The sequence below is a fragment of the Nilaparvata lugens genome, chromosome X (assembly GCF_014356525.2).
Source record: "Nilaparvata lugens isolate BPH chromosome X, ASM1435652v1, whole genome shotgun sequence".
Classification (NCBI taxonomy): Eukaryota; Metazoa; Arthropoda; class Insecta; order Hemiptera; family Delphacidae; genus Nilaparvata; species Nilaparvata lugens.
In genome coordinates this window covers 47,621,909-47,648,133 of record NC_052518.1, presented here as the reverse complement: position 1 = coordinate 47,648,133, position 26,225 = coordinate 47,621,909, and the positions used below count along the sequence as shown (strand labels likewise).

Below are 26,225 nucleotides of genomic sequence, written 5' to 3'. Positions count from 1 at the left end.
TAATTTTGAGTCAATACAATATAAGATAACTTTTCCTCCACCTACTGTCAAAAGTACTTAGGTACTTTACTCCCTGAAACATAATACTAAAGTGTCACTTTTTTGCTCTCGGTAGTAAAAAACAGAAAAACTCCCTAGGGAGGAAAAGTGACAAACTATTCCAAACAAGGGAAAATAATAGAAATAGGATTCAAGGAACAATTTTCATTTTCATTAAATGGTTTATACTGTGTATTAGAATAGTTCATTCTTATGTGTATGTTATTCATTCTGTATTGTGTATGTTGTATGAAAATGGAAATAAATTTTGTTACCGCCAACCAGTTGCGGTAAGTAACTGCTACGAGCGCTGCCTCTAGTTCCTACAGAGATATTTGAACTCTTGTTCACCAAGGAACCGTTCTTTAAAGGAGTCGATCTCGAGTCATCATTCACTCAGTTCACAGTGCAAAGTCGATCCCAGTTCCTGCAACGTATCGTGTCGTTCCCGCTCCAAGTTAGATTCATGTCGATTCTCTACAAGATTGAATCCGCTCCAAGTGTTTTACTACTGTGATACCGCTTCAATATCAACCTGAGACTTAAAATTGTTGTGTATAATTCATAAAGACAGTATAGAACTAAGCAAGTTGTGCTCCCGCCTAGTAGTGAGATTCCCGCGTTTGTATAAAAGACTTTGTTTTACACCGCCTTGTTGTATTGAACTTGATTTATAAGTTTGAGTAATTCATTTGATCAACTTATTGTTGATCTGGTCCTCCAATTATTAATAAAAGTGTATTCGTTTCAATTTGTGTTCACTCAGTCCAACCTGGCTCCACCAGTAGAAGCTACTAAGTAATTTGTTATTGCACCCACCTCAGTGGCCGTAACAAATTTGAATTTGAATTCACTATTAATACTTGGGAGCCCAAGGGTGAAGAACTCGCTCAAAATGCTTGTAAGATTTTGTTGAAAGCAGAAAAGTTGTATCGAGTTATTAATTGAAGGCAATTGATAATACAGTTGACAGCTCATTTGTGATTTATTTTTCATTAAAAAAAAATAGTGAGTCAATTATGCTGGCCAATGTGTATAAAAAGGAGTGAGTCAATTATGCTGGTGAATGTGTATAAAAAGAAGTGAGTCAATTATGCTGGCCAATGTGTATAAAAAGGAGTGAGTCAATTATGCTGGCCAATGTGTATAAAAAGGAGTGAGTCAATTATGCTGGCCAATGTTTATAAGCCTAATAAAAAGGAGTGAGTCAATTATGCTAGCCAATGTGTATAAAAAAGTGAGTCCATTATGCTGGCCAATGTGTATAAAAAGGAGTGAGTCAATTATGCCAGCCAATGTGTATAAAAAGGAGTGAGTCAATTATGCTGGCCAATGTGTATAAAAATGAGTGAGTCAATTATGCTGGCCAATGTGTATAAAAAAGAGTGAGTCAATTATGCTGGCCAATGTGTATAAAAAGGAGTGAGTCAATTATGCTACTCAATCTGTATAATGGATCAAATAATATGTGTTGGAAATTTAAAGTTGATTGAGGAAAGCACTTACAGTTATTGTCGAACATACAAACATTTCTTAACGGGCGTTTAAATTATCCAAGTTTACTTGAATTCAATTTTTTTATAAAATGAATGTATTTTTCAAACATGAAGTCAGGTTTACAAGAACAGGACCTTGAATCCACTATATAAACGACTAGTAGGTAACCTGTGCTTTGTAAGGGTCTATATTAAAACTTTGCAAACTAAAAACTTGACGTAATAAAAAATTAGAAACTTGAAAATAGGCCTATAACCATCCTCGATTAATAAAGAATCTTTATGCAAAATTTCAAATCAATCAGTCCAGTAGTTCAGACGTGATGATGCGTCCTTCATCATTTCACGTACTTGTATGAGCCAGCTCTTTCCATTATTATAGTAAAGATGATGGATAGATGGATGATTTATCAGTATCTTTGAATGAGAAAAAAATTTTAACGGTTTGAGAAATCGGTGCGGTTTTCACCACTCATTTTCTCTTGAAATTCTGTATCATATGACCAACATTAGTTTTTTGTCTTCTAACTTTGTCATATGACTACCTTCCAATTTAAAAAAATGAAATTAAATTTAAAATGGCAGAACAAAATTTTGATGCGACAGAGAATCACTTATTTTTATATGAATAAGATCCCCAATCATACCTATCATCTCCCTTTTTAAAGAAATGTTCTGCTGCTTCTATACAACAACTGGAAGCATGAAAAAATGGAAAACTTGACTTAATGAAATCTTGAAGAACTGAAAATAGGCATATAACCATCCTCGGTTAATTAAGAATCTATATGCAAAATTTCAAATTAATCAGTTGAGTGGTTCAGACGTGATGATGCGTCAAACATAATTCCCTATTCCTTACGTGAATAAGTCAGTTCTTTCCTTTAGTATAGTATAGACAACTGAAGAAGACATAATACTTGAAAACCTCACAGAATCATATTGATTTTTTTCAATACATCAATAAATTTTAGTATCGATTAGATCCTCCTCAATTTGAATTAGGCAGCCTTTTGTTTTCCCAATTCCAAACAAAATACCTAAAATATTCGTTTCACTGCGAATTTGTGTCTGATAGTACATTATAACTGAAGAATATAAATTATTACTTATTTTATTGTGATCTAAAATGTTTTTCTTATAAAATTCAATGATAGGCCTACAGCATGAAGACTATGTTCATTTCACTTGTACTGGTGGGAAAATTTTACATTAAAAATAATTATTTGATAAAATCCAAGTTCAATTGTAATGAAAACAAATTTCTTCAAAAAAAATAATTGATAGTAATACGTTTCGAGGGAAAAAACTAGGAACAAAAAACTGGGAAGAATCGGGATTCGAACCAGTGAACCATCACTCCGAAAGCGAGCGTAAAACGCATTACACTTCATGGCTCCACTACACGGCTCCGTTCGAAAATGATCGAATGAATGTCTTGTAACAGCATTATAACCTCATCATAAAAAAACACTCTTCTGGACTACAACAATGTAGCCTGCCTATGACGTATGGAACTTCATGTACGGTAGCATGAATGAAACTTGAACATTAATTCTGAAAAATCTAGAAGGAAAATTGAAAGGGGGCACTTTAGTTTATGGGCCGCGGAATCTAGCATTGCGACCTACATAGATCGATAGAGGAGGTCAAGACGAGATCAACCATGTATAAAATTGTTGTCGATTTCCAAGGATTAGCTGAAAAAACATGGCGGATAGTTCAAAATGTTTATATCAATTTTTTTTTTAATAATTTTTTATGGCTACAATATGTTTTAAACTAGTGCAATCTTATGTAAAATTTGATGAGGAATCCAATGAAACTAATTTAAGGTTTGTAACTTCAGTAGTTTTTGACATATTGCAAAAAATGTGCAGAAAAGTGCAAATTTTTTGCTTTAAAAAAGGTTAACTCGTTTTCATGATGATTAATAGGTATTTTAAACTATTGGATTTAGTAGTCTAATCATAAATTTTAAAGGAAAAATGTTCAGTCACTTGATAGCCTAAACTCAAAATTGTTCGAGATATTTGGGAAAATAAAAAAAATTGCACACTCAATACTCTTAAATTCTCATATTTAAGTTTTTTTATTACTTTTAGTTACTACTAAATTGGCTAAATCTCATTGGGATTTTTGCAGGGAGTTCATTAAAATAGATTTGAGGTTAGAAAATTTTATAGATTATTAAGATATTTGGAAAAAATACAAGAAAACGTAGTATTTTAGCTTTAGAAGAGTTCAATATGTTTGCATAAGCATAGTGCAGACCGATATTTAGGATCACATTTTATTCAGCTTCCAATGCAATTCAGAAGCTTTAAAAGATTGTAAAAATAATTGAATCAAATCAAGCTTTTCCTAGCCTAAGCTTTTCCTAACCCAAGCTTTCCATAACCTAAGCTTTTCCCAAATCTTACCTTCTTTCTTAACCTAAGCTTTTCCCAACCTTAGATTTTTCCTAATCTAAGCTTTTCCTAACCTAAGCTTCCCCTAACCTATGCTTTTCTCAAACATAGCTTCCCCTAACCCAAGTTTTTCCTAACCTAAGCTTTTCCCAATCTTAGCTTTTTCCTAACCTTAGATTTCTCCTAATCTAAGCTTTTCCTAACCTATGCTTCTTTCTAACCTAAGCTTTTCCTAACCTAAGCTTTTTCTAATCTAAGTTTTACTAACCCAACCTAATCTTTTCTCAGACCCAGCTTCCCCAAACCTGAGCTTTTACTAATCTAAGCATTTCCTAACCAAGTTTATCCCAGACCCAGCCTTCTCTAACCTAAGCTTTTCCTAACCTAAACTTTTTCTAATCTGAGCTTTTCCTAACCCAAGCTTTCCCCAACCTTAGCTTTTCCCAAACCCAGTTTGCCATAACCTAAGCTTTACCTAACCCAAGCTTCTCCCAACCTTAACTTTTTTTCTAACCTAAGCTTTTCCTTATCTACGTTTTCCTAACCCAAGCTTTCCCCAACCTTAGCTTTTCTTAGACCCAGCTTCCCCCAACCTAAGCTTTTCCTAACCTTAGCTTTTTCCTAACCTTAGCTTTTCCTAACCTTAGCTTTTCCTAATCTAAGCTTTTAACTAACCTAAGCTTTTCCCAAGTTGAGCTCTTTCTAATGCAAGTTTTCCCAACCCATCTTTCCCTGACCTAAGCTTTTCTCAGACCCAGCTCCCCCTAACCTAAGCTTTTCACAACCTGAGCTTTTCCTAATCTAAGCTTTTCCTAACCTAAGTTTTTGTTTTCTTAATATAAGCTTCTCCTAACCTAAGCTTTCCCTAATCTAAGCTTTTCCTAACCTAAGCTTCCCCTAACCTAATATTTTCCTGATCCAAGCTCCTAACCTAAGCTTTCCCCAATCTAAGCATTTTCTAACCTAAGTTCTCTCTAGGTAGCAAAAAATGGAGTTGCAATATTTTTATTTACCCAAATATCTCGAACAATTTTGAGTTTAAGCAATCAAGTGATTGTCAATTAAAGTCAATTTAGTCAATTAAGTGACTGATCATTTTTTCTTTAGAATTTATCATTCTACTAAATCCAATAGTTTAAAATACCTATCAATCACCATAAAAACAGGTTCACCTCTTTTAAACCAAAAATTTGCACTTTTTCGCACATTTTTTTGCAATATCTCAAGAACTACTGAAGTTACGAACCTGAAATTAGTTTAATTGGATTCCTCGTCAAATTTTACATAAGATTGCACTAGTTTAAAACATATTGTAGCCATGAAAAATTATTAAAAAAAAATTGATATAAAAATTTTGAACTTTCCGCCATGTTTTTTCAGCTAATCCTTGGAAATCGACAACAATGTTATACATGGTTGATCTCGTCTTGATCTCCTCTATCGATCTATGTAGTACTCAATGCTAGATTTGGCGGCCTATATACTAAAGTGCAGCCAAATGAAATTTTCCAGGTGCACGAGATTGATATTTTTAGAATCTATGTGCAAAATTTTGAGATCTAAATCATTCCCGTTTTTCCGGTTTGCAATCCATAAGTTGACATGTTTTGATGTGAACACACGAACAAACACAACCCTACTTTCTCTTATTATATAGAAGAAGACCCTTCTTCAAGTAGATTTTGAACACGTTTGACTTTTGGATTAAACTTAAATCTTGAAGGAACAATCCAAATTATAAATAGGAAAATGAAATAAAAACAGTAGTCAGTCAATGTAGAATCTATACATTGAACACATTCTATACACTAAATAGAAAAGTATGATAGAAAAAAAAATTCCACTCGTGATTGTTGAGTCTAAGTTACGGTATAGCATACCATACCGTTACACACTTACACAATACGGTACACAATACATAGTTATATTGACAAGCTATCCTGTTTTGTCTGAAATAGAACGAAAGAGTCCGTAAATATTGTTTTCCAACGATCTTGATATGTGAAAAGGTTCAAAGAATTTGTGTTGAAAATTTGAAGATTATTGATCAAAGTGTTCAAGAGTTACGGCACGGTACCTAAATTGCAAAACATACAGTCGGACAACGATTTTGGCCTAGAGTCAAAAGTAGGAACTTTTTGATACTTCTGTGGTCTTCATCAGCAGCCAGGGTTGCGGAAATCGTCATTCTTCCCTTTGAACGCGCTGACGCTTGTTTAATTAATATAACTTTTTTTCTGTTTCTTTTTTTGTTATATGTGAATGACCTACTCAAACTAAACCTCCAAGACACTCTGTCTTTTGCAGATGACACTGTATTGATCTTCAGCGGCAAAAGCTGGGTAGAAACTTTCAATATAGCGAATAGAAACCTAATAATTGTTAGAAAATGGCTTCAAGATCATATCCTGACTTTAAACGCTGACAAAACTAAGTATATCACCTTTTCACCCAATATAACTGGACAACCAGCAACAGATTTAAATCTTAAAATAGGGACAACAAATAATAACAATGAAAACTCTACAGATAATACAGAAGTACAAAAAACATTAGAAAGGGTTCACACAATTAAATATCTTAGTATATTATTGGATCAACATTTAAAATGGAACAAACACATTGATTATTTGTGCTCAAAGTTGAAATACCTCATTTACATTTTTTACAAAATAAATAAAATAAAAAACATAGACATTATACGGAAAATCTACTTTGCATACGCTCACTCATTATTTCAATATATTAATGAAGTATGGGGAGCTGCTTATGATACACATCTGAAGAAATTATTTATCTTACAAAAACATATTATAAGAGCAGCATTAGGAAGACCTCGACTCTATCCTAGTAGGGAAATTTTTCTTGAATTTAAGGTCCCTACAATAAGACAGAATTATATGAAAAATATAATACTCCATATCAATAAGAATAAATCTAATTTTCCTGCACACATTACACCCCATAATACACGTCCTAACAATAGATTTAACACAGAACTCATTAAGCTAACCATATGCAGGCATCAATTTACTTATTATTGCAGCTACATTATAAATAAAATTCCAAACGATTTTATAGATAAACAAATGACACGTAATTTAAGCAAAAGCATAGATTATTGGATTGAACATAACATATTCTTCAAACTAGTTGTATGAAGTATAATATTGTATCCAACAAGCATTGTTACTAAAAACATTGAGCAATGGTTTTTCCATTTTCACGTTCTCGAACCAGGTATTGTAAATGTTCCCTCATCATATTTTTTTTTATTGTATTGTTTATTTATTCCCTGTGTGAAATATTCACTTCATGATGGCCTCAAGACGTCATAGTGGTTAATTGGATTCTAATTTGTCATATAGTATGTACTATTCTTAAGTTTTTATTTTTTTTCTGAGCCTTTGAGACTTTTGTATATTGCTGTAATGCTTTCTTTAGCTCTTTTTAATTTAATTTTTATATATCTTCTTACTTGACCAGAATTGAAGCATAATAAGTTAACCGCAACTCACTGCCAACACACAAGGACTCTTATGTTGGCAGTGCCGAATATTACATTGATAATTATTGTTGTGCAAGTTACAATAAATGTCTATTTGTAGCTAATTGTATATTGCATACTTTAGTGATTGTATTGTACAAATATTTGTATGTGATTTTTGGCAATAAATTCAATTCAATTCAAATATAAGCATAATAGGCCTATCAAATGGATTGACGTACAATTATTGAATGATTTAGTGAGAAACTATTTGTGGCTTTGAATAGTTCCTATTCTAAGTTAAGACAAAACATCTCATGTATGAATAGATTCCCAGGATTTTCACTCTCACTCTATTAAACATTTGATATTCTGTCTCAAGACAACGTTTGCAGTTGCGATTTGTAAAAATATAAGTTTAAAAAAATATTCAAATGATGATAGATTCACGTATGTCTTATCGTGCTAATTTATTTGTAATAATGAAGGAACTAATAACTCTAACAATATAAATGAAATTGACTTCAAATTACCTGACTGAAATCCATTTCGCAGGTGTAAAATATGAGCTGCCAAAAATTTAAACTAACTCAGCTGATTTGATAGGCCTATAAAAACTATTTCGCCAACATAACCTTAACCTTCCAAATGTATTTATTTATTAAACTGCAGATTTCCAATCACTGGCAAAAACTTGTCAATTGATTACACTGATACTTATAATGATCAGGAGTAAAATAGTCTTAAGTCCTCTAAATTGAAGATGGAATAAGTTGATATGAAAATGGTCACTCCCAATAAAACATTGGAATTTGGAATCACTATCACTCACACTTCACCACTTCACACAACACACAGTCAAGGCGTGTTTTCGTAACGGGCAGAAGCATAATCGATTGCAGCGCACCCTAGCGGGCAGAAACAGTAACACTCAAAAAACTAGTTCTTTGACTTGAATATTATGCTTTATGTGTTATGGGTAATGAACTTTGGGTTGTCCAAAAGGTAATTCTAAAATGATTATTGGATATTTCATTCAATAAAGTGAATTAATTGATTTTTATTACTCAGACTATTTTTCCACAATTATTAGTTACTTCAATTATGCTAAATTTTATGCTTTATAGACATGTCAATCAAAGAGTTAACTTTTCCTATGCTTGAAATTTGTATGGGTGAATTATTTGAAGTAACTGATTGTATTTCATTATTAATAAGATATTATTTTATTAACTAGAAGCATTCCATTATTAATATTATATTATTAAAATTATTTTATTAACTAGAATCAATTGCCTACAGAGTCAATGCATGTTCTTTGAATCACATCATGTATAGGTAGGCCTACTACCTACTATGAGTACCGTACTCAACTTCAAAGGCCTATTGAAGCTCTATCGAAAAAAAATCAAATTAATAAATAAGTGCTTTACTTTTGGAATCTACTGGTTATATTACACCAAGAGAAATAAATATTGTAAACGTTATTTAGGCAATTTTATTTTAGAAGACCCCTTTTTGATCATTGGATAGGTACGGTCCCGGCTGATATACTTAAATAAGAATGGTGAGGCCCATTGACTGCCTAAATCAATATGCTTTCTCAGGCAAGATTCAATTAGGGACTCCTCACCAGTAGAAGCTATACGAATATTGAAGATTATTATTATAGATTACTGTAACACATATGACATGTACAAAGTGTATTCAAACAAGCGAACTAATTCTAATAATTATTGTTGAGATAACTATATCTTGCTAGAATAAACAGGTTATGTTATGGTACTTTAAATAACACATAGACTATTTTAAAATGGATGAATATCTATTAATTATAGAAGGTAACTAGTACCCTTGTGATATTCCAAAATGAAACATGATTAGTTTCGACATTTTCAATAAGGACTCTCTTGACAATGACGTAATTAGAAACTGGTCATGCTTATTTTGAATATATTAGGGTAGGTTTACTAGTTATTTTCCATAATCAAACATTAAATTTGCCCTATTAAAATGAATACTTTATTAGATATACATTATAAATTAGAGTAGCCATTCAAACTCCTTATTATTTTTTAGAACTAAAATGTTCTAAAAGCTTATCAATTTTAATCAAAACCTTGGAAATATAGCATAGAAGGTAGAATTAAAAGTAATTATATTTGATGTGGCTTGGAACATAATATTTTCAACATTTGCTTGAGTTATTTTTCATATTCAAAGAATTATTACCCCTTCAATTCAGTACATAAGTACTATTACTTAATTCTTAATGCAATTCATAATTGTGATAGCCTATCCTATTTTATATCCTATTCAAGTCTATTATTTAACTACATGAGTTACCTATAACTCAACATTTGCCAGTCAGCAATGTTAAATAATTTTATTATTTCCAAAAAAAACAGAAGCCATCCAGAACCAATAAAGTTGTTTATAACAGTTCGATGCTGTTGGGTTGAATATGGTTTTAAAAATCCCTTAAGTATAAACCATCAAAACTAATTTTATTAGCTTCATGTCACTTGCAGTTTTCTTCAAAACTACCTGAATTGAAGCAGTTAGCAGGAGCGATCGCCTCACGATTCTTATATTTTATAATTTTATGTATGGTATATCTGCCGGGACCGTACCTATCCAATGATCAAAAAGGGGACTGCTAAAATTGCTTGAAAAACGTTTAAATATTGAAATATTAAATATTTCAGGTCTGGAAAGTACAAAACTTTGAACTGTCGCATCAAATTTATAATGAATTTCACGCCTTTCTGTTGTAAATCCATTTTCAATTTCTCTTGTAAAAATTATAAGAATAAAGAAACCAATGGAAATATTTTATACCTCAATTTTCTACTGCAAATTAATTTCACAGTATAATAGTAGCAATCCGAAATCTGACAACCAACAGCAAAATAATATCAAAACAAATCATCCAACAATTAAAGCACAGAATATGTATACTGTGATTAAAGATTGAGGTTAAAAAGAACATGGCGCCTGATCCAGAGAAAGAATTATTATTCTGCCGGTGTCACGTGATCAAAGCAGAAACATAATTCGAAGCTGTCTGTTCCCCTCGACAGAATCCCGAAATTAGTTCTTTTTCGACAAAACGGTTCACGAGCAGTGATCTCGGTCGAAGTAAAATAGCATTGTGTTGATAGGCCTTAAAATGAATGGCAAAATTAACGACAGTTCGTCTTTGATTTGAACAGTTCTTTTTTTCTGCTCAACTTTCTGCCGATGGGTGAACACTCCTATAAGAACCAATGTTAATTTAAGTGAATTCTGTCGTCTGCCCGTTAAGCCGTGTTTTCCTAACGTGACAGAGAAAAAAGAACTTGCATCAGAATTTGCATGTATTGCACAAGAATTAAGTAATAGTACTTATGTACTGCATTGAAGGGGTAATAATTCTTTGAATATGAAAAATAACTGAAGCAAAAGTTGAAAATATTATGTTCCAAGCCACATCAAATATAATCACTTTCAATTCTACCTTCTAGGCTATATTTCCAAGGTTTTGATTAAAATTAATAAGCTTTCAGAACATTATAGTAAATAAGGAGTTTGAATGGCTACTCTAATTCTAATTAATACCCTAATAAAGTATTAATTTTAATAGGGCAACTTTAATGTTCAATTATAGAAGATAACTAGTAGGCTAAATATTCCTACCCTACAGTAATATATTCAAAATAAGCATGACCAGTTTCTAATTATGTAAAGAGAGTCCTTATTGAAAACGTCGAAACTAATCATGTTTCATTTTGGAATATCACAAGGGTTCTAGTTACCTTCTATAATTAATAAATATTCATCCATTTCGAAATAGACTATGTGTTATTTAAAGTACCGTAACAGAACCTGTTCATTCTAGCAAGTTATACAGGTATCTCAACAATAATTATTAGGATTAGTTCGCCTGTTTGAATGCACTTTGTACATGTCATATGTGTTAATCTATAATAATAATACGGTAATAATATTTTTTTTTAATATTTGTATAGCTTTTAATGGTGAGGAGTCCCTAATTGAACCTTGCCTGAGAAGACATATTGATTTAGGCAGTCAATGGGACTCATGATTCTTATATTTTATAATTTTATGTATGGTATATCTGCCGGGACCGTACCTATCCAATGATCAAAAAGGGGACTGCTAAAATAAAATTGCCTGAAAAACGTTTAAATATTGATTTTCCTTGGTGTAATATAACCCGTAGATTCCAAAAATGCTAAAAGTAAAGCACTTATTTATTAATTTGAATTTTTTTCGATAGAGCTTCAATGGGCCTTTGAAGTTGAATACGGTACTCATAAAAGTAGGTAGGCCTACTCACCTACCTATACACGATGTGATTCAAAGAACAAGCATTGACTCTTTGAAGGCAATTGATTCTAGTTAATAAAATAATTATATTAATATCTTATTAATAATGGAATGCTTCTGGTTGATAAAATAATAAACATCTTATTAATAATGAAATACAATCAGTTACTTCAAATTTACCCTTAGCATAGGAAATGAAAAGTTAACTCTTTGATTGACATGCCTATAAAGCATAGAATTAAGCATAATTGAAGTAACTAATAATTGTGGAGAAGTTATCTGAGTTTTAAAAAGCCATTAATTAACTATATTGAATTAAATCTCCAATAATAGTTTTAGAATTACCTCTTGGACAACCCAAAAAGTTCATTACCCATAATACATAAAGCAAAATTCATATCAAAGAACTAGTTCTTTGAGTGTTACTGTTTCTGCCCGCTTGGGTGCGCTGCAATCGATTCTGCTTCTGCCCGTTACGAAAACACTGCTTTACACTGGAAATTGAAAATTATTTACAGGCCTGTATTGATGGGCGCACAGACACAGAATAGGTAGCACAGATTCGTGCGGACACACGTTTCTGCGTTCAGTGTGCGTCCGTCAGTACACGTACCACACATTCCTCAGCATTCGAATATGAACTCTATACTAGCTGGAATGGACTAGCAACACAAAGAAAGTGAGGCAGCTGGTAAAGATAGGCAACCCACATTGCTGTGGGATTCGTCATTTAGTAACACATTGGCTCTTATGGAAAAATGCATTGCACAGTTTCAATTTCTATTTTATGTCTATATCGTATGACTTATTCCATGGAAGCGTTATTTTTCCTTTATTGAGCAGTTCATTGTTAACTTTTTGAGAGCAAAAATAATGAAATAGGTTGAATATGAATAAAGAAAAGATTTTTTCATTAGATTTGTGACTGCAATAGTTTTAGTATTGTCAACTTTTCACAAGCAAGTGAATAACTTTGGGCCAGATTTCAGAAAAGCGTATCATTTATCTCTTTTCTGTATAGTGCTACTTGTAATATAAATATAAAGAAAATAAAAATCTCAGTACCCTTTTTTTAAATATTTTATCACAACATTTTTCGGTCATTTATGCCATTTTCAAGACTTGACTTTTATTTTATTTATATTAAAAGCATATCATTTATTGATTTTTATTTATTTAACAAGGACAAATATAAACTGTCATGAAATGATTGGGAATGAAAAAAAGGCTCATAGTCCTTATTATTCAAATCCCGAATTTTGTTTGTACACAGTCCAAAGGAGGGCTGTGTTTTAATTGAAACTATTAAATTTACACAGTCTTATGTTTATTTTGATAGGATATACTATTGTTTTTTTGGGTTATATGATTTATTGTTATTGTTAATGGAAACATATATGATTTATTGTTTAAGGAAATATCTCAATTTAATAATATAGGCCTACTTACAGCAGGCTATGAATGTAGAATTATGTAGGTGTGCATTGGTGTAATTTCAAATCATGTAAGAGTGGGAGTTTCAGAAATGAAGCAAATAATAAAGGAGCATTTTATTATATTATATGACTATGATAAGCAAACAGTATAATATGCTACATAATTACCAGAGTAAAATGAACAATTTGAAATTGAATGATTTCAAAAATTAATTACAACTCAGCTGATAACAATCTCATATTTTTATGATAAAAGTAGGTAAATAAAATGAATTATGTGGACTCATGATGATTCAATAACACAGGATTATGGAATATGTAATGATAGCAATATACTACAGTGAGGTCCACGTTATAATGACAGTATTTGATCAACTTTGGTTTTGCTTTGCTTGTCTTATCTTCTGACAAAGCCGGTGGTACTATCCTTTTCTAGGTCCCCAACGATATCAATTATTATGTTTTTGACAGTATAGAAATATAATTAATCAATGTAAAGAATCGGTATCGCTATTCTTCTATCGTCATCCACTGCCATTATAACTTGGACCTCACTATAGGCATTCTGATAACATTTCAAATCACATAAGTGTGGGAGTTTCAGAAATGATGCAAAGAAATCTAAGGAGAAACATTTATATTAATTTTATTATAATTATGACCATATGATAAGCGAACAGTAAAATATGCTAAATAATTATTATAATATTGTAAATTGAACGATTATTCATTTGAAACGGAAAGGTTTCAAAAATCAATCACAATTCAGCTGATAACAATATCATATTTTTCAAAATAAAAGTAGGTACTTAAAATAAATTATGTCATCTCATGATGATAACACAGAATTATTAATCATTTGTATTTATTCTTTTTTAAATAAAGATTAATTTGTTCTTCAACTATGTTTCTTTATTTTAGATGCTATAAAGTAGGTCTAAATTTTCAATTAGCATAGAAACTATCACCCTATACTAGGAATATAACCAAATTTGTTGTTTTATTTTTGGTCAAATAAACTGATCAATATAGAAAAAAATATTGGAAATGTATGTAAAACAAAAAGGCTTCTTCAAATTAATTAATAGACTAAAAATGTTTGACTCAACTGTGAAATGGTATTTTATTTCTTTTAACATGCCCATTCTTGCATCCAAATGCAACACAATACATCACCATTTCACGGTCGTATTTTTATTCAATTCTATGCATTTTACGCCAAAAACATCACAATATTTAAGAGAAAAGGTTGTGATCTAATACTGATAGCCCTCATATTCATTCAAATCCGTTTTTCAACTTTAAAAATGAATAATCGTACTCAAGAGCTGCAACAACCTGCTTTAATGTATGAGTACGAGAGAGAAGGGAATCCCACACGGTAGGCCTGTCTCACTCACTCCGCCTTACACACTTTTGGCTGTAGCTTAGCATTGGACAGCCCGTTCCAGTTAGTATAGAGTTCACTGCACACGTCGCTTGACATAACCTTCAACTCACACTTAGGCCTGGTGCACACTTGCGTCTTTTCTAGTCGCGGTTTTACTACCTGAGCGACAACAAGATCATTGGCGTTATAAAAGTTGTTAGAAGTATAATGGGTTCCGGACGGAGCAGTGCACATTACAGCGTCGCACGCCCGCTCACGCTTTGCGGACGTTCTGCTGACCCATGTCAGCCGCCACTTTCTTTACGTCACGGCGAGCAAGCCGCGTTTCATTCTCCACTTCAAAAACCTAAAATGGTACTGGAGAAATTGAAATTTCAGATTCGGATTCAGCGCCTCCAAATTAGTCAAGTGGCCTCGCGGCTATCGAAAATAATCAAAATTGAAGAAGTTCTGGTTCTATTGGATATCAAGCCATTCTATGTAGTCTATATAGCTCTCAATATTCTTCAAATGTTTTTTCAAAGTTTCATGTAAAAAACTGTCCTCTGATTTGTAGTTGATCCTAATACAATAACAAACTTTGTTATTGCATTGAGGTAAAAGTAATTGTACTATGATTACAGTACTTGATCAATAACATCTTGCTCTGAATTAAATTCTAAGAACTATTATTCATAATGTGTATGTGGCTTCAAATAATTCTGAGTATAAGCTGAGTCTGAGAAGTTTCCCACGATTTTTTTGTTCTCATTGTTAGTTGACTTCATTCATACTTTGTATCTGTTTCCTCTGATTGTTATTATGAAATATAGGAGCTTCGATTTAATTGGGAAAATAGAATATTTCCAATCAATCTTTTGAAATAATATATACAGTAAACACCAACCTACGAATGTCGGCTAGCAGTCGGCTAAATTGATGTTTGCATTGACATCCAACAATTCTTGGTAATGCATTTTTCATTCAAAATGAGTTTATTCTCAGTTTGTCACAATTGTGAGTCGTTAGTGCTAAATTACTCTGGTCAATAGACACGATCATTTTAGAGAATTGTGTTCTGTTTATCAATATATAATAATAACAAGCAATATTTCATTTATAAAGCCACCACGCACCATAGCTTTCTCATAGTGGCGTAGGCTTATTGTTTTCTGCAAATAATTTTCAGTGATCTTCAAGACTGAATTCTATAGAGAATGAGTGCATTCCGTTTTCTGTATTTTCCTATGTAGTACATAGTATGTATGTAAAAGATACATACAGTATTTACCAATCCTACACTGAAGTTGGATTTTGGAACTAGAGATTGCCATGAGATGACTCATGTCGGATATAAGGATATAACTTCTATAAATAAACATTATTTTATATTTTTGTCTTTTCGTTAAAAAATGAGTAATACGATTTTTAAAATACTTAAGACATTGACCCATTAATTAACAGGATGTAATTAATTGTAAACTATAAAAAACTGTAAGATTCTAAATAAAATACTCAACAGTTCACTATTATATTTATTATCATCATAACCTACTGGCCCACCCATACGAGGAAAATCCCAGATCTTATAGATTTTTTTCTGACAAAGAATATATTGGTAAATTATTTGCATTTAGAGGATAGTTTCAATCTAAATTCGGACCACTCACCCATCATTTTGACTCCGAGTGATTCAATTTTACAGAAGGAAAATGCTTGTCCTGCGCTAGTCAACAGCCACACGGATTGGGATGGTTTCCAACAAATGCTGGATGAAAGAATAGAGTTGAACTCGCCAATAAGAAACAAAGAACAGTTTGATCGGGAGTTAGAGAAGTTTGTTACTGATATCCAACAGGCAGCATGGTGTAATACTCCACAATTCAGAAGAAGATCACTGGAAATAATTACCCTGCGGAAATCAGAGAAATGATTGTGGAAAAACGAAGAGCTAGAAGGAGATGGCAGCAATCACGTTCCCCTCAAGAGAAAAGAGTTTTAAACAATCTAACTCAAGAACTAAGGAGAGAGATTCAATGTATCAAGAATAAATCAATCAATAATTACTTGATAAACTTAACAGCAGAACGCAGTACAGACTACTCACTCTGGAAGGCAGCTAAAAAAATAAAAACAAACCCATTCATCAATCTCCTCCTCTCAGGAAGCAGAACAGACAATGGGCAAGGAGTAGTGATGAAAAGGCACAGACCATTGCAGATCATCTTGTGAACGTTTTTCAACCAAACAACACAACTGAAGAAGACACTTTAGAAGCAGAGGAGAACATCTTACAGCCAAATCAAGAAATAATGTGTGTCACAGTAGAAGAGGTGAAAAGAGAAATAAGAAATCTGAATAACAAAAAGACCCCTGGATTCGAAATGATAACTGGCTTAGTCCTCAAGCACCTACCAAGAAAAGCAATAGTAAAATTAACACACATTTTGAATGCCTCTTTCAGACTCAAATTTGTACCAGGAATATGGAAAGTAGCAGAGATTATAATGCTACTCAAGTCAGGTAAAGAGCCACATGAAGTATCATCATATAGGTCAATATCATTGCTACCTGTGCTTGCTAAGTTGTTTGAAAGGATTTTACTGAGTAGGCTAACACCAATAATTGAGAGACAGCACATAATTCCAAATCACCAATTTGGCTTCAGAGTGAAACACTCAACAATAGACCAAGTGCATAGGATGGTGAATGTAATAGAGAAGAGCCTAGAAGAGAAAAAAGTTTGTTCAGCAGCTTTCCTTGATATATGGCAAGCTTTTGATAAAGTGTGGCATGAAGGTCTTCTTTTCAAACTGAAAAAAGTGCTACCAAAGCAATTTACAGATATATTAAAATCCTATCTGACTGACAGATACTTTAGAGTAAGGCATGAAAATTCATATTCTGATTTAAAGGAAATAAAAGCAGGAGTTCCTTAAAGAAGTGTTCTAGGACCATTTCTCTACCTACTCTACACCAGCGATATTCCCAGCCTTGATGAAAATACTACAGCAACATTCGCAGACGATACAGCCATATTATCAGTAGACAGTAATATTCATATTGCAACTGAAAAACTACAGAGATCCATCAACAAAATTCATGATTGGACTAGAAAGTGGAGGATGAAACTAAATGAAGCAAAGTCGATTCACATCAACTTCACCAATAAGAAGGACCTGCCCATACCAATAACAATTAACAACCAAGTTGTACCATATGCCAATGATGCCAAGTATGACCTTGGACGCAAAGCTTTGCTGGAAGGCCCATGTCAAGAAGAAGAGAGAGGAACTTGGAATCAAATATAAGAAGCTGTATTGGCTGATCGGTAAAAACTCCAACCTACAAATCCAAAACAAAGTACTTCTGTACAAACAGATACTAAAGCAGTAGTCTACATTCGTATGTGTTTTGCTCGAAATGAGTTGAATTCAAGAGTCCGTTTATACATCGTTCAAGCCAGTTTCGAGCTCGAAATGCAGGCTCTAATCAGGCTGGTGCTGCGAGCAAAAATCAAGGTCGCGTTGCGAGCTCGATTCAGGCCCGAGATGCACGGTCGAATCAGGATTGAGATGCAGTCTTGACTCAGGCTTGAAACGCATGCTGGATGCAATCCCCCCATTCAAGGCCACCTGGCACACCTTTCACGAGATGCAAGCTCGATTCTATTGTGATTCTAGATCAATCAGAGTCTGAATCAAGCTGTATGTTTGGAGTGAATCAATCCTGATTCAAGGCACACTGCCTTCTTGAAGTGAGCTTGTTTCAGCTTCGAATCATGAATCTGATTCAAGGCCAGTGCAATCCAATATCAATGCTTAATCATAATTTAAATTTCATCCAGAATTTGAAATGAATCTGTAATTCTTATTATTCATGATTCAATTATTCTTCCAAACTAATGCTCCAATCTTACTATTGCCTTAATAATCTATTTCTTTACTCAGTGGACATCCATACATTCTATATATAGATGAAATCTATATAATATATAGATTATATATATATATATATATATATATATATATATATATATATATATATATATATATATATATATATATATATATATATAGACTATAAAATATATATTTTTGTATAGATTTCTTCTATATATAGAATGTATGGATGTCCACTGAGTATAGAAATAGACTATTAAGGTAATAGTAAGATTGGAGCATTAGTTTGGAAGAATAATTGAATCATGAATAATAAGAATTACAGATTTATTTCAAATTCTGGATGAAATTTGAATTATGATTAAGCATTGATATTGGATTGCACTGGCCATGAATCAGATTATTAATATATATTTTATATTTTCAATATTATTCAAATTGAAATATTCCTTAAAATTCTCCTGTGAATGGCAAATTACTTATTCATTCTCTCCTGTCAGGGCAGTCTATAAACTGTCTCTGTAGCTGTATTAATTGAGTCGAGATCGACCTCTGCTAACCAATAACAGCTTGCAGACTGTCCTGAGAGGGAGCAGTGCATGAGTCACTCGCCATTTGATGAATTAATTAAATCAAATCTGCTCCAGTTCAAACAGCCCTCTATGCTTGCAACACCTCAAATGGAATACAGTTCATATACATCTGAGTAACACATCAATATTATTACTTTGAATATCTATTAAAATATTAAATATTATATATTAATATCTATATTAGTTTATTTTCTTTAAAGCTTAATTCCAGAGTATATCATTATGAGCGAAAAATGTAAATAAGAAAACATTATTTTCAATAAAATGCAATGATTTTTATTAAATATTACAAAAATTGAACTTTTAATTTATAACTTATTATATATTTTTACTTTGAACTGCTATCGTCCTCGATTTGAGCTTCATGAGGCGTAGTCTCTCTGCTCTTGGTCCTGTAAAATATGAAATGTACAGTTTAGTGGGATAACTTAATAGGTTATTATGAGTAAAATATGAAATTTCTCGGTAATCTATTCTCAGAATGCTGATTATGTAGCTTATCAAATCATACAGAGTGTCCCAAAAATACATACATCAGTACTACCACAACCACGGTATTCTATTCTTCAAGGTATATTCTGAATCCTCCATAGTTTTCATGTAATCCGGCATTTAATTTTTTTAAAATAATCACCATATTTATTTAATGGATGAACATTTTCCTTAGAAATTTAGAATGGTATCATGTCTACATTAAAGTTTTAAATTTAAGTTTACTGTCTGAATCATGGTTCAATGGAAATGTGTATGATGAGTAAAATTCAGAGCTTCCAATTCTCAAGAGAATTATGCCTGATTTTGTAAATTCCTATAATAAATTACTGAGATATAGTTATTTTTGTCTTCTAGCTTTGTCTACGTGTCCTCGAAAAAACTTAAGGGCAAGGTACCATATGGTTCTTGGAGTGATATCCATGCCATTTCAAAAATATCATGCAAAAAACTTTTATAAATTGGAGTCTGTTATACATACTGTAACTTTCAGGATAAGTTATTGGTCAAATACTCTACCTTTTGACATACATAAATGAACTTCAACCCCTCATAAGGGGTTGACTTAGGCCTTCAAAAGGACATCTCATTTACATTTATGACAGTTTGGCACACTGTCAAACGAGAGAAGGGGAGCATTTCGAGCATCTTTTGAAATTAAATGTAACAGATTACTAAATAAATAATCAGTTTTTCAATGTGTTTCGTTATTCATTGAAAAAGTGTTGTTTTAAGTTTTATTACTTTTATCAATCATTTCTATAAAAACTAGAACTAAATCAGCCCCCATTTTTGATAAAAGTATCATAGAACATTTTCATTGATGTCATCATTCTTGTTTTAAAAAGGCCTTTAAAATTATATACCACACAATGGGTGTTTACATTTAAATATTTGAGTTACAACCCCTCATCTCTTTAAAAACTAAAACTTCAATCAGCCGCCATTGTGGATACAAGTATCATAGAACATTCTTATTGATGCCACCTTTCTTGTTTTAATAATACCTTTACAATGATTAACCACACAAAGGGTGTTTACATTTTAAATATTCCAGTTACAACCCCTAAGTAAACCCCTTATGAGGGGTTGGAACTCAGTTGTACATTAAAAGGTAGAGTATTCTATCAATAACTTATCCTGGAAGTTACAGTATTATATCTACAACAGTCTCCAAATTATTGAAGGGTTTCCATACATATGACTCACTCTGTATATGTGCATATGTATCGTTGAATTTCAAAGGTTGTTGAAAAACTGTGTTTGAAGGAGGTTCCGTCTTTGGATAGCAGTGATTGGATACAAAAAAGCAAACATGTAGAAGAAATTGGAAAAGAGTATTGGGAGCAAGCGGTGAAGTGGACGAAATGATGGATTCTTCTTTGATTCAAGTAACTGATTTGGAATTTTTCCAGATGTATTGGGACCACTAATTCATGATTATTCCATACTTTTTCATCAATAACAAAAAATCATGGTTAGAAATGATCCCCTAAATAATTCACGTTGTAATTTCAAACAATAAAAAATTGTTCACTCACCTTCTCAACAACCTTGTTCTGGCTTGTTGAAACCATTTCGACGCCAACGATCCATATTTCACTTCAATTGCAATGTCACCAAAAAACGTTTGAACAGCAACTGTAACAAAATTGGATAAGAAATAATATAGCAATACATTGATATATACAGTCATAGTGATAGTATAGCAAACAATGGGCTACTAGATCACCTTCTTACATAATAGGTGGCAAATTAAAAATTGCATCAATATTATTGAACTCATGATGAAATATACCTCTTGGAGATTACCAACATCTTTAATTCTCTTAAAATGTAAACAAATGGGTTTTTTTCAAACTTCAACCCATATAATCATAAGTCAGAATTTATTCAAGAGAAACACAGAATCCTATTGATGCAAAAATACTGCAAAATTGCCACAAAAAATTCTAATAAAATAACATTCTCGTATGGTATGAAAATGAAAATATTTTAGCAAAACCTTGATCCCCCGCATCAATGAGCAAGAAGCAGCATAGGTTCAGCCTTACAATAGACCATAAGAATTATTGTTATGCTCTTAATTGTAGAACTAGTTATAGCCTAATAGATAATTTTATGACAAAAAATAGCATTTCAATGCTATAGATAATTTTGATTTAATTTCTTAAATGCTCTTGTCTCAAAATTTCAAATTTTAGAATAATTGGTTCTTATTCTAAGGTACAGTTTCAATGTTGGATATGTTACAAGAAGTTTGACGAATGAGTGAACTGGCAGAAGTGTTAACCGCGGCTAGAATGCCACCTTTAATCTTAGTGTTGTGATTACCAGAATAGTCCAGTCACTATATATATAAATTAAATTAAATAAACCTTTTATTGCAACTTTTACAGTATTTACCTATTGGTACATAGTAAAAATAAAATAAAATTTTCATGGTTGCAAATCAGCTTCCGCTGAGGTTACTTCTTTGGTTGGCACCAAACACTATATATATAGTGCTTGCAATTTAAATTGCAATTTAAATCAACTCCAATGAGTACTGAGTTGAATTTTTCAAGAACGAGTAAAATTTTGAGAAGAAATTAATTTTGATGAATTTCAGTTTTTGATCATCAATATCATCCAATTGTTCCCATTTAAATGAGAAATTCGAATTTTCTCTGGTCGTGATTTTGTGCTCCACAATCTGAGATCAGGTAGAGTGCTCTATCTCATATAGATTTGAATGGTAACAATCGGAAGATATTGATAATCAAAAACTAAAATTCAACAAAGTTGATTTTTCCCTTAAAATTTTACTCATTTTTGAAAAATTGTAACTCAGTACGGTTCTCTTATTAAAGATAAAGAGTTCCGAGTGGTCTCATTTTTTCAGAATTTCATCATCTGAAAAAGGCAAGAACAAATTTATCTGTCCGATTAGGTACTGGATTTGTAGGAAATAACTGAAAACTGGATAAATAATCAAAAATACAAGGTTTTTGGGCCACTCTGTATCTTTATAGCACAAGACTACTCTTGAATAATACATAAAAATAGAAATCTAAGAAAAATAGGAATAGTATAATATAGAAATAATATTCTAATATTTTTATTTATAAGAAAAATATTATCATGAAAATATTGGTTGGTTCTGAATTTATTTATCCATTTGTGGATACAATCTCAAATAATATAAATATAATTGGGAAACAATAGCAGGCTTTGCCCAAAACTATTTTATTGCCAAATATTGATAGGTAATGGATAATGTCCCAAAATGTTTTTAAGTTTTTACTGCTGAAAGTTCAAGTTTAAATTTCATTGACGTATCAAAAAATATAGTTATTAAAAATCAGAAATAGAATATAAACTGCCAGCAGGCCCCCTTTTTCATGTCTATATTGACTGGACTAATATGGTTGCAACTTTGAGCAAGCTATTGTGAACGCATTACCGTACTGGGAAAAAACATACCTATAGTCTTTTTTCTTTAGGGCTACTCTTGAATAATACATAAAAATAGAAATCTGAGAAAAATAGGAATAGTACCTATAATATAGAAATAATATTCTAATATTTTTATTTATAAGAAAAATATGCTAATTTTAAAATGGGTACTTGAATTTCTGTTTGTTTTTATTCGTACATAGGTACCTACAGGTATGGTTTGAAAAACAAATACGGCACAAATATGGTTTGAAAATACATCTACTACAGTGCAGTGTAAATATGGCCTAAAACGCTAACCTTGCTAACATATAAATTAACATACAATAAAAATAAGTAACATCTTTAATATTTACATAACCAAAAATGTCATATATTCGACTATAAAGGAATACGGTAGCCTACTTACTCAGTATGCATTTCGATATCTCACTCCCATGAAATGGAGTTTTTGTGTTCCCGTTTAATGCACGGCCAGTATATGAGAATTTCTTGGCCAGCTCATCAATCATTAATCTTCTCAAGATATTATTGACACATTGGCCAATATTAGCGCTCCCCACTGTCCTCATATGCTTTATCTAAAAAAATCAAAACAATTTTATTAGTACTGTGTAAAATGATCAGTCATAAATGGTTTGCGAAATGAAGGACATTCATTCCGCAAAAACGTTATTTTTGAGTGAAGCTCAGTTCTGTTTAACTTATAGTAAGATTATTCTAGGAAAGAAGCTGAAAGAAATCTACGATGTCTCTCAGATGACGTTCCAAAAATGATGCAGTAAAATGCGCGCGTGGGGGCCCTGCACTCTTAGACTCCCTATGTTCAATACAAATTAACAGAAAATTTCATAACTATACTCACTATAGGGGTTATCTTTCCTATTAGTTGAAGAGATCCAAACATACAGTTACAGTATTTGACAATTCAATGTTATGTCTTCAGGTAATCACGATTTCCACGGTTTGAGTTAATTTTAAAGAATAATGGTCATTAAATTTTCTCAGCATTGAACTTTACACAAGTTCTATCCTTTCAAGATACAAGGTTATTATTAAATATTCAGTTATATTCCTTCCAAAACCTTGCGAATTCTAATAAACATTGAAGTTGAAAATATTTTACTAGTTCTGTTGAATATCCAAACAAATTTTGCGTTGGAAATAATCGATTCATGTCATCATAATGTCTCTAAAAGAAAAAAGTTATAAATTTGATAAGAGATCCTTTTCTATTCATTGGAAATTGTATCGGTAGATGCGTTCCTTTTTTGAATTAAAAGTTTAAAATACTCCTCTGAAACACTTTGTATAACAAGGCATGAGCATAATGTACCTAGATTGTAAACCACATCGTCTTTGACTTTGGTGTAGGCTACTTATCGGATAATACACTAAATGGATAAATAACTAATTGAATGAATAAATCAAGACATACCTATGTAATATTTTTTCGTTGGTGCTATTCTTAAATAGAAATAAAAAAAACTCCAAGTACCCTTTTTTTAAATTGTTTATTTACGAAATGTTTCGACCTTGATACCATTATCATGTAATTGAATAAAATAAAATGAATAAAAAATAACATTGAATAGATACTATTACAAGCTTCTTATTTCTGATCATAGCTAGTACATTCATATGATTTTTCAAACTGTTAATTTTGAATTTATATTTAATAATGATAATAATAATAATACTGAGGATGATGCCCACATAAGCTCATAGGCTTGTGCGTGGGTAATGAGTGAGAGGGATGATGATGAGAGGTGACTACTTTATAGTTAGTCAAGACCGTCGGCTTATCGTCTCCTCTGAAAGACCATATCTATGTGATTGTGCTGTGGTCAAAAACTTTTGCCCCCGGTCGAGATTAGAACTCGGGTTCTCTTGATAATTAGACCGGTTCATTATCACTTACTCTAACGAGCCATCCAGTTAAATTTGCATGATTTTATAAAAAAAGGATTATTGATGTCCAATTGAACTGAATTTATTATTTTATCTCTGTTTAATCATAGAAATATAAGTGTAAAACTGGGGCCCTGAAACCTGCACTGAATGTTAAAGACGAATTTCACATTTATGCGCCGGCAAATTAATAAGAGATAAAATAATAAATTTAATTCAATTGGACATCAATAACCCTATTTTTGATAAAATCATGCAAATATAAATTTAAAATTTACAGTCCTAGTCTGGAAAATCATATCAATGTACTAGCATAAGTGATCAGGAATAAGTAGCTTGTGATAGTATTTATTTAATGCTATTTTCTATTCAATTACATGATAATGGCATCATGGCCAAAACATGTCGTAGGTATATAAAAAATTTTAAAAAAGTGTACTTAGATTTTTATTTTTTATTTCTATTCAAGAAATATTTATTATATAAAATATTATATATTGCTGGAGTTACTCACAAACGATTTTCTCCTCCCATTCTGACTGGAAATTGACCATCTCTCTCAATGGAAGTAAAGATTATCTGATGATATTTCCTCATCTATGCAAGCTCTTGTTATTTCACTGCTGTTTGTACTCGCTTCTTCGCTGTAATAGAAACAATAACTGAAATTAGGTCATGATTTTTTTAATTAAAGATAGCAATTAAATTAGAAAATTTCTCGTAACTTTGGTACCGTATTACTATTAAAAAAATGAGTTGATTGAAATTAGGGATTCAATATTAAAAGGGAAAAGAAAATGTCAAAAGTTTCCTGATAACATAAAATGAAGCTTGATTGATTGATTAGGCCTACTTTATTTATGTAGATTACAATATATACTGGCTTATAGGCCTACACTAAACATAGACAATAGCTTACAATACAGCAAAGTTTTAGATGAATTTACATAACATAAACTAAGAAAAAAATTATTGAACTGTACAATGGTATGAAAAAAAATCAATTTGGAATAACTACCTATACAAGATAATATTGTCATGCATCTACATAAATTGGCGGAGCTTTGGACATATCAATGTCCATTCTTTGGAAAGAATATTAAAAATATCCTTCCCAGTAACTCTCTACCAAGTGATCAAAGATTATAAAAACAAGGAGTGTCCTATTCAGGAATATTGTATCCCAAATTCAAATCCCAAAAGCAGTGAAGGGTAAGTCTAAAACCTTGACCAGCATAAAAAGTGATTGACCGGGTATTTCTAATTGTCCGATTTGTTTCAAATTTGGCATACAGAATGATATACACATTTCAAACATA

General features: G+C 31.8%; 2 protein-coding genes across 4 annotated transcripts in view; both read right to left on the bottom strand.

Annotated features, from left to right (window-relative positions):
• Positions 1-8,295, bottom strand: part of LOC111048339 (synaptophysin) — a 116,163-nt gene extending 107,868 nt beyond the window's left edge. The window contains exon 1 of the mRNA XM_039441267.1: positions 7,967-8,295. Coding sequence (XP_039297201.1) covers positions 7,967-7,981 — 15 coding nt within the window. The 5' untranslated portion in view covers positions 7,982-8,295. The remainder of the gene's footprint in view (positions 1-7,966) is intronic.
• An 11,023-nt stretch (positions 8,296-19,318) lies between these two features.
• LOC120354316 lies at positions 19,319-25,745 on the bottom strand. 3 transcript variants are annotated; one of them, XM_039441270.1, is made up of 4 exons: positions 25,421-25,730; positions 23,405-23,576; positions 21,099-21,198; positions 19,319-19,457 (listed from the first exon to the last, which is right to left on the bottom strand). In XM_039441270.1, exons 2-4 carry the CDS (start codon positions 23,565-23,567, stop codon positions 19,394-19,396), a joined length of 327 nt encoding a protein of 108 aa, XP_039297204.1. In that variant the 5' UTR covers positions 23,568-23,576; positions 25,421-25,730; the 3' UTR covers positions 19,319-19,393. The 3 variants fall into 3 exon arrangements, with proteins under 3 accessions (XP_039297204.1, XP_039297207.1, XP_039297206.1); XM_039441273.1 differs by lacking the exon at positions 23,405-23,576 and having other exon boundaries at positions 25,421-25,745; XM_039441272.1 differs by lacking the exon at positions 25,421-25,730 and having other exon boundaries at positions 23,405-23,678.
• Positions 25,746-26,225: the final 480 nt, after the last annotated feature.